Here is a 14131-nt window from a genome sequence, read left to right as displayed (position 1 = left end):
AAGCAATCACATTTCTGTGGGTCTGGAGTCACATGTAGACCAGACCAGGAAGGATGGCAGATTTCCTTCCCTAAAAGACCTGATGGGTTTTTACAACAGGCAATAATGGTTTCATGGTCATCGTTAGATTTTTAATTCCAGATTTTTATTGAATTCAAATTTCACTGTCTGCAGTGGCGGGATTTGAACCTCAGAGCATTACTCTAGATCTCTGGTTTACTAGTCCAGTGATAATACCACTCCGCCACCCCCTCCCCATTAATGACCTCTTAGTTAAGGATCTTCTAGAGAAGAGTGCCACCACGTCCCCATTAGCAACAATGCCCTCAGTTCCTTCTTCCAGGTCATGAACATATATCGTGAATAGTTGTGGTTCCAACACTGACACTGCGAGCAACACTATTCACCAGCTACCAGCCTGAAAAAGATTGCGGTGTTAATGTAAGCCTACTTATGACAACAATAAAGATTATTATTATTACCGTTGTATCCGGTTCCAGCTTCTCCCTCTCAAACTGCAGGGTGAATTCTATCATATTGTGGTCACTGCCCCTTAAGGGTTCCTTCACCTTAAGTTCCCTAATCAGGTCTGCCTTGTTAACACGTCACCAAATCCAGAATTGCCTGTTCCCTAGTTGGCTCTACCACAAGCTGCTCCAAAAAACCATCTCGTAGACAGTCCACAAATTCCTTTTCATGGGATCCACTACCAACCTGATTTTCCCATTCCACACACATATTGAAGTCCCCTGTGATTTTTTTAAAAATCGTTTTATTTTCCTCATTTTCAGCAACGTTTCCCATGTTTATTGTAATATTGCCTTTCTTATGTGTCTTTTCTATCTCCTGTTATTGTTCCAATTATTGGTGAAAAGGGTGATCTGGCGGCCCAAAAATGGTTACTAGGAGCAAGTAAAATAAGTTAGTACCAATTATTATCTATGGGAAAAAATGTTTTAGAAGAACCAGCAAAGGTTTACCAGTATCTGGATTTGTACTTCTGAATTAAAGTTTTACAGACTCGCCTATTACGTTTTATACAAACATTTATAGATTAAACATTGTACTTTATGATCTGGTGACTACTTATATTTTTTGAGAATAATCTTGTACTTTTCTTTCAGGGTGAGAGTATGGATACGTTCAATTGGGGAGTACGAAGGCGTTCCCTTGACAGTCTAGACAAGGGAGATATGCAGCTTCTGGAGGAGAGCCAGCTTTCAGGAAGTACACACAGTCTACATAAAACTAACCATGAGGATTCAGACGAGTCGTCTGAAGAGGAGGCACTTACAGCAAGTCAGATTTTGACACGATCGCAACTAGTATGTCAATACTTTATAATATATCCTGCAAATTTTGAAAATAACTAAAAATAAAATACACAGCAGAGATTATCATTTGGTCGCATCGTCCATCAAAGCCTACAACACACAAAATTAGTGGAAACCAGTTAAAGTGGATTCTAAAATTAAATATATATTTCAGGTTGAAGTACAGTTTTTCTTTTTGAAGTTATTTTCTCCTGTTCCTTTACTAGATCTTCACACACCACACATGAACACCTGCCAAGAAAATAAGCAAACAGGCAAATAGAATATTTCTCTTTGTAACTTTGCTTAAAAATTAAAATGTCTTATAATTGATTTATTGCATTAATAAACAAATTTACTCCACAGTCCCATTGCATCACACCCACACTCATCAGTTCATGATGTTTAATTTCTTTGTACAAAAAATCGTTAAAACTTTCACACTTAAAAAAAACACTCCGAAGCGAGGGTAATTCTAGTACCATGTTTTGTTGAACCATACTTCAATGCTTGTAACAGTTCTGTTTATATTTTTGACTGTTATGAACTCATCACCTACTTTAGCAGTATTAATAAGAGTAATTTTACAAAATTATGCTCAAAATTAATAGTTTGTTTTATATAGGTTCTGCACTATATTTCCAGTTATGATCAAAGCCAAGATGCAGCAATAATCCCCTGTTTAAAGTACATGCTTAAATTCCAGATTTTTGTCTTTAAAATTCCTTAATGTATATGAAAAAGTATAAGAAAATCATACAGTAGACTAAATTCTCCACCCCTCTATACCAGGATTGCAAATCGCGACCAGGTGGAGAATTGAGCATCCAGCCGAAATTGAGGTTCATACTAAGTGCCAAACTAACCACAATGCTCCGCTTCACCCTCCCACCCATCCACCCTCTGCCGGCAGTCGGATCAGTGTTCACACCCACGCACCAGTGGGAGGATGCTAATGGGTCTTAATGACCCACTTGCATCCACTTAGCAGCCCGGGCACTGTATTCTCTGGCCCTGCCTGATTCTCCAGACCAGGAATGATGTAGACAGGATTTACAACAGGTCTCACCAAACGTGAGCCTGATGTGGTGGACCTTGCAGTGGACCAAGGGGGTAACTCCTTAAGGGAGTTTCCCCCATAGTTCAACTTAGACCCCTTAACTGGGGACCCCCAAGGACCTCCGAACTAAAGGAACCCCCCCCCCCCCACTGAGACCCCATAACTGGAGAACCCCCCCCCCCCCCCCCAGGGGCCCCTTAACAAAAAGGACCCCCACACATGGACCCTTAAATAAAGGAACCACCCACGAGACCCTTAACAGGTAAGACCCCCCCCCAGCACTGCTGCTTCAGGGCACCGTGGTCCCAGGTTCGATCTGGGCCACTGTCTGTGTGGAGTTTACACGTTCTCCCCGTGTTTGCCTGGGTCTCGCCCCACAACCTAGAGATGTGCAAGGTAGGTGGATTGGCCACGCTAAATTGCCCCTTAAATTGGAAAAAAAAGTTAATTGGATACTCTAAATTTATTTAAATCACACCCCTTCAGGTTTGAGTGATGATGAAGTGCTGAGGTGGAAATGGAAAGCACGTAACTCTCTTTGATGTGGTAGGTGTTTGTAAACAATATGGGGAATGTCCCTATTAATGGGGTTTCCCTATTAAGGGGGTCCGTGTGGGAGGTGTCCCTATTAAAGGGTCTATGTGGAGGGGTGTCCCTTTTAAGGGGGTCCCTGTGGAGGGTGGTCCCAATTTAGGGGGTCCCCGGGGGTATTGATCAGGTCACTTTCATACTTGGGGGAAGGGGGCACGCAGACTATCCGGAGGGAGGGTAAGAAGCTGATTTGCGGTGCAGTGGGGGGGCTGGCCATCCGGGGAACTTCGCTATCGGGCCACCCATTCAAATTGGCAGCCCAATAGCGGGCTTCCTTGGGAATTCCTCGTATTCCTTGCCATGCATTAATTTGCATGGCGAGGGATGCTGATTTGTTCTGTGATTGGGGAGCGCAAATCACGTGCGATTCATCTCCGGCAGGAAAAAGTAGTCTCCCAAATGGAGAATCTCGCCCAGTAAGTTTACACACCCTGGAGAGCTGTAATTCAAATGTCAATCATTTTGATATACCTTATATCATGTCCTGCTTCACATTGTTGAAATTGTCTTTGTGATTCCTGGTGGGAGAAATGGATAAGCGAATTAGCCTTGTTTACTTGCCTCTGTGTGGTGTCAGGCCTTGGTCAAGTTCAGAAAGTACCTCAATAATAGTTGTTTCTGCAGATGATCCAGTTACAGTATGGTTTAACCCCCATCAGCACCCAATAAAATAGCTTTTACTGTTGCACAATATCTATATTAAGTCAAAAAATGTTAAAAAAGAAAACTAAATGGAATTGAAGCCAAATTATTCACCAGTTTAATAAATGTATACTCAAATTAAAGGAATGTGACTATCAATGTATCAGCAATTACATTGTATAACAATTACCTTGTTAAACCAATTGCATTGTTAAAGATAAGTGATGAGCAATAGCTTACCTACAAATGGGCACAGCTGTAACAGTGGGATGGAAGGTATTGAGAGAGTTGGTCACTTTGTTGAGCTGTCTCAAGAATAAAGCTGCTTGAAGTAAAAGATTAGGTTAAGGCTCATTCTTCCACCATATACAATTATTGGAATTAACAGTGACAACGGTTTTCTCTGGTGCCTCGCTATTCGCTATATTTATTAATGACTTCGATAACACGGTACATAGAGCAACATAACTGACATTGGAAGCAAAGTAAATAACAACATTACAAAGATGCATTGATAAATTTAAGGTGTGGGCAAAACTGTGGATGGATTTCAATGCAGGGAAATGTGAGGTCATCCATGTTAAACCAAAAAACAATTGGGATCAAAGTATTTTTCAAATGGTCACACGCTAGGAATAGTAAAGATCTAAATTGACTTCGGGGTCCATGTAAACAGATCACAAAAATGTAGTGGTCAAGTACAAAAATGGTAATTAAAAGACTAATAGTTAGCTTTATATCTAGATGTCTCGGATATAAAGGGGATCAAATAGTTCTACAATTATACAAAGAACCTGTTCAACCAGTATTGAGTACAGTTCTGGACAGCACATCTTTATTGGCCATTGGAAGGTTTGCAGTGCAGATTTCACCAGAATAGTACCAGACTTCAAAGTGCTACATTATGAGGAACAATTAAATTAGTTGCCTTTACTTGCCTGGAATATAGAAAGTTAAGACACAATGTGATTGGTGTTATTAGCACTGGGATTTTGTGCTGCCGTTTGCATCGTGCGTGATAGCAGCGGGAGTGCAAAATCTCATGAGATGCTCAAATCACATTATGCATCATCAGGAAGTCCCATCACGATCATCCCTGCTCCCTGACAGTGATGTAATTGGACATTGGGAATCCCATTAGGAGAAATATAAATCTAGTTATCAGGCCTCTACACCTGATAATCCTATCCCATCCACCCATTACATTATCCATTCACACTGATGTGAAGTACAACTGGTCTCCTCTCCCATGTTGTGTGCCTGGCGAGCAGACCTGCCGGAGGAGCTCGGCTAAGTGCATTGCTCAGTGGGGAGAAGGTGGGGGTCAGTGTCGGGGAGGGGTTGATGGGAGCGGTGTTCTATTTTTACTATTTTATGTGGGCACCCTTTAAAAATGGCACCCGATCTTTAAGAAACCAAGTTGATAGCGGGGAGTGAAGTCATGAGACACACCCCTTGGATTTATTTTTTCAAAGTTCCTCCTGATGCAACAGAGAAAGCAGCCAATGGGCTGGAGGCTTCACTGTTACTTTTCCCTACCTGTTGCCACAATAAGATCATGGTCAATCTGATTATAACATTAGCTCTGCAATCCCACATAGCTCCTATAACCTTTCACCCTGTTGCTTAATAAGAATTTGCCAATCTCTGTCTTTTTTTTTTATAAATGTTTTTATTCAGTTTTCATATTTTATATTGAACAAATTACAAATTGTTAGGAGAGAAAAAAAAACAAACACGCAAAAATTAACATACATATTTACAGGTAAGCATCTTCGTAGTAGTAACTGCGCCCGCCCCCCCCCCCCCCCCCTCAACATGTTTATTTAGTTTGGTTTTGGGCCTTAGCTAGCCATCAAACCCCCGTACCGAACCTGTAGCCCCCCCCTCCCGCTACCTTCCCCCGACTATTCTTCCTCTTGTACATTGGCCACAAATAGGTCCCGGAACAGTTGCATGAATGGCTCCCACGTTCTGTGGAAGCCGTTGTCCGACCCTCGGATGGCAAATTTGATTTTCTCCATTTGGAGAGATTCCGAGAGGTCGGACAGCCAGTCCGCAGCTCTGGGCGGTGCTGCTGACCGCCAGCCAAACAGGATTCTACGGCGGGCGATCAGGGAGGCAAAGGCAAGGGCGTCCGCCCTCCTCCCCAGGAATAGATCTGGCTGTTCTGAAACCCCGAAGACCGCCACTATCGGGCATGGCTCCACCCTCACTCCCACCACTTTGGACATAACCTCGAAGAAGGCTGTCCAGTACTCCACGAGTCTGGGGCAAGACCAGAACATGTGGGCGTGGTTGGCCGGGCCTCTTTGGCACCGTTCACATCTGTCTTCCACCTCCGGGAAGAACCTACTCATACGGGTTCTTGTTAAGTGGGCTCTATGTACCACTTTTAGTTGCGTCAGGCTGAGCCTTGCGCACGTGGAGGTGGAGTTGACCCTATGCAGTGCTTCGCTCCAGAGTCCCCACCCTATCTCCATCCCCAGGTCGTCCTCCCATTTCCTTCTTGTTGCGTCCAGTACGGTGTCGTCCCTATCTACCAGTCGGTCATACATGTCAATACAGTTCCCTTTCTCTAGGATACTTGCGTCCAGGAGGTCTTCCAGTAGTGTCTGTCGTGGCGGTTGTGGGTACGTCCTTGTCTCCTTTCGTAGGAAGTTTTTGAGCTGCAGGTACCGTAGCTCGTTCCCCCCAGCTAGCTGAAATTTCTCTGTCAGTTCGTCCAGTGTTGCGATCCTGTCGTCCGTGTATAGGTCCCTGACTGTCAGTGTCCCCCCGTCCTGCCTCCACCTTTTGAAGGTGGCGTCAGTCAGTGCTGGTGTGAACCTATGGTTGTTGCAGATGGGAGCCCTGTTCGACATTTTGGTCAGGCCAAGTTGCTGCCGCAGTTGGTTCCAGGATTGGAGGGTGGCTGTCACCACTGGGCTGCTGGAGTGTTTTTTGGGTGGGGATGGGAGTGCTGCCGTGGCGAGGGCCCGGAGGGAGGTTCCCATGCAGGAGGCCTCCTCCGCACGCACCCACTCAGCTTCTGGCTCCTGGATCCATCCCCTTACTCGCTCGGCTGTTGCTGCCCAGTGGTAGAATTGTAGATTCGGGAGGGCTAGCCCTCCCCTGGTTTTTGTTTTTTGTAAGACCTTCTTTGGGATCCTAGCATTTTTACCCCCCCCATACGAACGCCATGATGAGTTTGTCCAGCGCTTTGAAAAAGGCCTTGGGGATGTAGATCGGAATGGATCTAAACAGGAAGAGGAACCTGGGCAGTACGTTCATTTTGATCGTCTGAACTCTCCCCGCGAGGGAGAGTGGGAGTGTGTTCCATCTTTGCAGGTCCTTTTTAACTTCCTCCGTCAGGCTGGTGAGGTTCCATTTGTGGATCCCTTTCCAGTCATGGGCTATTTGGATCCCCAGGTAGCGGAATTTATGTCGGGCTTGATTGAACGGCAGCCCCTTTAGTGCTGCCCCCCCCCCCCCCCCCCCTTGCGGGTGTACTGAGAAGATCTCACTTTTGCTCATGTTGAGTTTGTAGCCCGAGAAGGCTCCAAATTCTTTCAGGAGCGCGATGATTCCGTCCATGCTGCTTTGTGGGTCCGAGATATAGAGGAGCAGATCATCCGCATAGAGTGAGACTCTGTGCTCTCTACCTCCCCTTCGGATCCCCCTCCAATTTTTTGCTGCCCTGAGCGCGATTGCTAGCGGTTCAATTGCTAGTGCGAACAGCAGCGGGGACAGTGGGCATCCTTGTCTGGTGCCCCTGTGCAGCTGGAAGTATTGGGAGTTGGTATTATTGGTCTGTACACTCGCCATGGGAGCGTTGTACAGGAGCTTTACCCAAGCGGTGAACCCTGTTCCAAGCCCGAACCGCTCCAGTACCTCTATGAGGTATTTCCACTCGACTCTGTCGAAGGCCTTTTCTGCGTCCAGGGAGACGATCACCTCTTGTGTTCTCTCCCCGGAGGGGGTCATTATCACGTTCAGCAGGCGCCTGATATTCGCGGTAAGCTGTCTACCTTTGACAAAGTCCGTCTGGTCCTCTGTGACCACCTCAGGTACACAGTCTTCTAGCCTCTTGGCTAGGATTTTGGCCAGTATTTTGGCGTCTGCATTCAGCAGAGATATGGGTCTGTATGACCCACATTCCGTTGGGTCTTTGTCTTTCTTAGGTATCAGCGAGATTGAGGCCTGTGCTAACGTGGGTGGCAACGTGCCCCTAGCTAGCGAGTCTGTGAACATCTCCCGCAGGTGCGGGGCCAGCGCTGTCGCAAATTTTTTGTAGAAGTCCGCCGGGAATCCGTCCGGTCCCGGCGCCTTCCCCGCCTGCATGGAGCTAATGCTGTCCATGATCTCTCCCAGTGCTAGTGGTGCTTCCAGATCCCGTTTTCTGCTCTCTCCCACAACTGGTATGTCCAGTCCGTCAAGAAACCGGTTCATCCCAGCCTTCCCCGTTGGGGGCTCTGAGGTGTACAGCTCTTGGTAGAAGGCCTTGAAGGTTTTGTTAATCCTCTCTGGTTCTGTTTCCAACGTGCCTCTGGTATCTCTGATTTGCGCAATTTCTCTGCTGGCTGCCTGCTTTCTCAGCTGGTGGGCCAACAGGCGGCTGGCTTTGTCTCCGTGCTCGTATAGGGCCCCGCGTGCCTGGCGGAGTTGGTGTACTGCTTTCCTGGTGGAGAGCAGGTCAAAGTTCCTTTGTAATTCTTTCCTCTCCGCCAGGAGTTCGCCAATCTCTGTCTTAAAAATATTGAAAGACTCTGCTTCCACTGCCTTTTGATAAAGTGAGTTCCAAAGACTCATGACCCTCTGAGAGAAAAACATTCCCCTCACCTCTGTCTTAGATGGATGACCCCTTACTTTAGAACAGTGATCCCCCTAGTTCTAGTTCCCCCAAGAGGAAACATCCTTTCTGCGTCCACCCTGTCAAGATCCCTCAGGATTTTATATGTTTCAATCAAGTCATCTTTTACTCTTCTAAACTTCAGTGGATACAAGCCTAGCCTATCCAACCTTTCCTCATAAAACAATCCACCTATTCCTATTCCGTCTAGGGGCTGGTTTAGCACACTGGGCTAAATAGCTGGCTTGTAATGCAGAACAAGGCAGCAGTGCGGGTTCAATTCCTGTACCAGCCTCCCTGAACAGGCGCCGGAATATGGCAACTAGGGGCTTTTCACGGTAACTTCATTGAAGCCTACTTGTGACAATAAGTGATTATTATTATTATCTAGGAAACCTTCTCCGAACTGCTTCTAATGCATTTACATCCATCTTTAGATAAGGAGATTAATACTGTGCACAGAATAAGGAGACTACTCCAGATGTGATCTCACCAATATCCTGTATTACTGAAGCATAACCTCACTACTTTTGCATTCTATTCCCCTTGCAGTAAACAATAACATTTTATTGGCTTACTTGCAGAACTTGCATTTTATCTTTTTGGAATTCCTGCACTAGGGCACCTAAATCCCTCTCCTTCTCGGAGCTCTGCAATTAGTCACTGTTTAGATAATATGCTTTTTTTAATCGTTCTGCCAAAATGGACATTTTTACATTTTCCCACAATACATTCCATTTGCCAGGTCTTTGCCCACTCACCGGGCAGCACGGTAGCACAGTGGTTAGCACTGATGCTTCACAGCGCCAGGGTCCTGGGTTTGATTTATGGCTTGGGTCACTGTCTGTGTGGAGTCTGCACGTTCTCCCTGTGTCTGCGTGGGTTTCCTCTGGGTGTCCCGGTTTCCTCCCACAGGTCCCGAAAGACGTGCTGTTAGGTGAATTGAACATTCTGAATTCTGTCTCTGTGCACCCGAACAGGCGCCGGAATGTGGCGACTAGGAGCTTTTCACAGTAACTTCATTGCAGTGTTAATGTAAGCCTACTTGTGTCAATAATAAAAATTATTATTATTATGAATTGTACTAATCCAGAATAAGTAGGAAATATTCCATGACATTCCTGGCTTTATGCCTTGTTGATTAAGTCTTTGGGAAATCGGAAGCTGAGTTGCTCACTGCAGAATGCCTAGCTTCTGACCTAGTCTTGTAGCTGTGGTATAGACAATAAAGATTATTATTTTTTTACATTAACTTCACAACTTATTTTCCTACTTATCTTTGTGTCCTCATAATTTAGGAACCACCCCTTCGGTCCCTTCATCAAGTCATTTATGTAAAAAATTCAACAAATGCTAACTGACTTTTTAATGTCAAAAATTACATTTTTCTGTTTGATGACTTCCATTTATTTACTCAAGGGTCTTCAAATTATACTGTACAATATGCTACAGGACTTCATTAAACTTTATATATATCTTGGTTATAACCAAAACTGAATTAAATGTTAAACATGATCATTTAAAATGGCATTACTGATACGCTTGCTAAATTTTGTGTTCTATAGATAATGAATTTTTTACCTACTGAAGGCACAAGTCATATGGATTCACTCTCAACTTCAGGTGACACAGCCTCCGCAGATCCACTTTCAGCAAACACAAGGACCCCTAGCTTGGAGGTCTCCCTGGCTGATGAAACAAACCAGCAGGTGCCTGGGAGATCAAAGGTGAAGGAGCTTTGGTGGCATGTCAATGAACATTCATGATAACTAAGTATTTCCAGATTTATTCTCTGCGTTTATAATAATTTTGGGAGTAAATGGTGTGTGTAGTCTTTGATTATGGTGGCTTGGTAATATGTGGATATGCATGTTTTTGCAACCTTTTGCTCAATTTTCTTGGTAATGGACAGGGATTATTAAGGAGTTTGCACTTTAAGAATATCATTATTGAAAACTGCCTGCTAATTTATACTAATTTATTTTGCTACAAAACTTGATTTTGCAAAGCTGCTGCAATCATGAAAAGTTCTGAATGGGTTGAGGCTATTCTTTATTCTGTTAACCATATGCTCATATCAAAGTGGTTGATATCTACATGTTTACTATAATCCTTTTGGTGCCTTGGAGAATACTTTATTGCCCTAAGTCCATACTTGCTGGTATCCAGCCAAAATATTACACTGCAGTTCTTCAAAACTTACCCATAGTATTTCACACACAAGTGGATACTATCAACAGTCCAATGAGGACACTGTTGCTGTTGCTGACATGAAGGTGGGTGAGAAATAAACTAATTTCTAAGTGCTTAATTAAGATGCATAGTAAAAATAATTATTTAAGGAAAAATATAGTTCCAAGATAAAAGCAGATTGTTTGAAGCATTTTTAAAATTCTACGTTACTTTTAACTTATACTGTTAGGAATTAAACTATAACCATATAAAATTGTACTTAAATCTGTGTATTTTAGAGTTGTTTTCCATTATTTTTTCTTCATGCATCCTACATAAATAGCAGGTTGTTGCTGTTTTTTGACATTTTCTAGATATTCTCTTAAATTATTGGGGTTCTGCCTGCTTTCTGCTACCATGTTGTTAAAATTGAGGATGCTCATCCATCCAATAGGAAATCTAACTGCTGTCAGAAACACAGGTGCTGGTAAAGATTGGCCCCTTATCGTCACTAAGCACTTAACGCTGCATTAAAGCAAAACTCTGGAAACACAACCAGGACTGAACTGCATGGTCCAGGAAATTGAAGCTTATAAATGAGGAGTGGGAAATACTGTGAGATATTGGATAGGATAAACATAATGAGAGAGGAGTTATTAAGGGGCTGAGCAGTTTTGAAAGGGGATGAATTACCAGGCCTGGGTGAAAATCCTGTTGCCAACATTAAATCAGCCCTCTGTCTTTGTACATATCATTTGGAAATGAACTTTCCAAAGATGTAGCCGCAAAGAACAGTGCAATAAATGTAATCAACAATCAGCAAAGAGGCCTGTTAACAAACAAGTAAAACTTAAACTCATTCCAAATAATTGTTCAGATTCAATCCCATTTCATTTGTGTATTTTATATTTTTACTAATACCTGTAGATTTATTTTCTCCCAGACATTAATTACTCTCCCATTTCTAATATGGGATGACAGCAATAGGAACAGGCATACAAAATATAAGCTGAAGCAGGCCATTTGGTCCCTCAAACCTGCTCTACCATTTAATAAGAATGAAATGAAAAAATGAAAATCGCTTATTGTCACGAGTAGGCTTCAATGAAGTTACTGTGAAAAGCCCCTAGTCGCTACATTCCGGCGCCTGTCTGGGGAGGCTGGTACGGGAATCAAACCGTGCTGCTGGCCTGCTTGGTCTGCGTTAAAAGCCAGCAATTTATCCCAGTGAGCTAAACCAGTCCCTGTTTGTGTTGAGCTCCACATTCCCATCTACCCCGATAATGTTTGATTCCCTTGCGTAACAAGAATCTATCTAATTCTGCCTTAAAAATATCTTGTGATCCTGTTTCCACCTTCATCTGAGAAAGTCACACAATCTTCTGAGAGAAAAAAGTTCTCCTCATTGTATCTTATAAGGGCGATCCCTAATTTTAAAACGGTGCCCCCTAGTTCTGGACTTACCCACAAGAGGAAACATTCTTTCAATGTCCACCTTGTCAATACCATTCATGATATCTCTTCAATCAAGTCACCCCTCACTTCTAAACACTAGTGAAATCAAGCCCAACCTGTCCAACCTATCCTTTATAAGGCAACCCATACATTCCAGGTATCAACCTGGTTAACCTCCTCCAATGTATTTACATCCTTTCTTAAACAAGGAGACCAAAACTACACACAGTATTTGAGATTCAATCTCACCAATGCCCTCTATAACTGAAGCATAACATCCTTATTTTTATGTTCAACTCCTCTTGTAATAAATAGCATTCCATTAGCCTTCTTGGTTACATGCTGCGCCAGCATGCTAATTTTTTGAGACTCATGCACAAGAACACCTAAATCCATCTGCATCTCAGAATTCTGCAGTCATTCCCCATTGTTTTTTTATTCTTCCGAAGTGAACAACTTCACACTTTCCCACATTATACTCTATCTGCCAGATTTTTGCCCACTCACTCTCAACCTATCTATATCCATCGGCAAACTCTGTCTGTTACTACCTATTTTTGTGTCATCTCCAAATTTAGCTACCATGCCTTGGCTCCCCTCATCTAAATTCGATGTAAATTGTAAAAATTTGAGGCCTCAGCGCAAACTCCACTCATCATATGCTGCCAATCAGACAAAGCCCCATTTACGCACACTCTCTGTTTTCTGCCAGCCACAGCCAATCTTCTTGAACAGAGAGGTTATATTTGCTACTTTCCAGTCTGATGGAACCTTTCCAGAATCTAACGAATTCTGGAAAATTAACACCAACATATCTACTATCTCATTAGCCACCTCTATTAAGACCCTAGGATGAAGTCCACCTGGACCTGGAGACCTGCCAGCATAGGGCTTCTTCACATGAATAGAAAGCCTGGGATGGCAGCAAGAGAACAGAAAGGTCATGAAGGGTTGGGAGGGCTGAGCACCTGAGAGTGAAAAAGTGAAAGGAAGCATGAGAATAGGAAAGAGGGGTCTAGGAGGAGTAAAGAGAAAGAAGTTAAAAGAAAAATCAAATATTTAGGCTCGGGTCCAGAGCAGCAGCCAAAATACACACGCAAATGGACACAGGGAGAGCTCAAGTTACATAAGTCTTGTTACAAATTAGGATACATAAAAACCTAAAGGTAAATGGAAAATGATTCCATGGATTTCAGATTGAATTAAAGTCAGAGATTCCTTGGATGGAATAACGTTGACTTTTGAAGGCGGAGTCAGGGTTTGGACATAAGTGAAGTGAGTGGAATCTGGAAGTGAAGTGAGTGAAATCTGGAAGCTATCTGAAGGTAGAGTTTTGGAAGGTGCATTGTAAGAATGAAGATCCAAGAGGTATACAGTGTAATTGCAAGATAAAAAGATGATAGTGAACGTAAAGTACATCAAAAAATCCAGAAGCAGCAGAGGTTTGTTCTTCAGCCTGTCATAATATGTACACACAAGTATATGATGGTGCACAGACAGGCATTGATTAACACACAGGATGACCAATGAACACACAGAACACAGCAGCCAATCACCAGACAGGACACGGCCACTATAAAGCCAGAGGGCACTAGTTTTCCCGCTCTCTTGGGAATCAGCCTCTGAGACAGTCAGAGCCCGTGAGCAACAACGAGAACATCCACCATGTGGTAGTAAGGTAGTCTGGTCAGGTTAGTCTCAAATCTCCAGTCAACTCAGCATAGTGTCAACCCACAGTTAAAGTATGTATAATAGTTAAGAGTTCAATAAAATAGAGTAGCATTTCTTCAAGTGTTGGAAGCCTGTCTCTCTCACTGCTACAGTAAACGCAGTCCTCGCAGACCCAGCTTACCCAACACATCACAGACTAGGTGAATAGTTTTCTGACTGGAAACAGACTGAGGCTCAAATACAGTATAACCAGTGATTAGTCACAAGGTTGGCAGGGGACTGAAGTCTCGCATCATAAAAATGCTGGATGAAGGACAGTAAACTGATCAAAGTAACTTTAAATATTGCAGAAGAACGGTTGATTTCATCAGATGTATGGGCGGGTGAGGATTCGGA

General features: G+C 43.5%; 1 protein-coding gene across 4 annotated transcripts in view; it reads left to right on the top strand.

The window, feature by feature from the left end:
* Positions 1 to 14131, top strand: part of LOC119977793 (protein furry homolog) — a 483675-nt gene that overhangs the window by 416148 nt on the left and 53396 nt on the right. For 3 of the 4 annotated variants that reach the window (XM_038819002.1, XM_038819003.1, XM_038819001.1), the window contains 2 exons: positions 1125 to 1325; positions 10003 to 10164. In XM_038819002.1, coding sequence (XP_038674930.1) covers positions 1125 to 1325; positions 10003 to 10164 — 363 coding nt within the window. Of the gene's footprint in view, positions 1 to 1124; positions 1326 to 10002; positions 10165 to 13068; positions 13103 to 14131 lie in introns of all 4 variants that reach the window. The other variant, XM_038819004.1, reaches the window with a different exon arrangement.

Source organism: Scyliorhinus canicula, chromosome 14, assembly GCF_902713615.1.
Source record: "Scyliorhinus canicula chromosome 14, sScyCan1.1, whole genome shotgun sequence".
NCBI lineage: Eukaryota > Metazoa > Chordata > Chondrichthyes > Carcharhiniformes > Scyliorhinidae > Scyliorhinus > Scyliorhinus canicula.
Note: the sequence above shows the minus strand (reverse complement) of the source record. Positions and strands in the feature narration are given on the sequence as shown.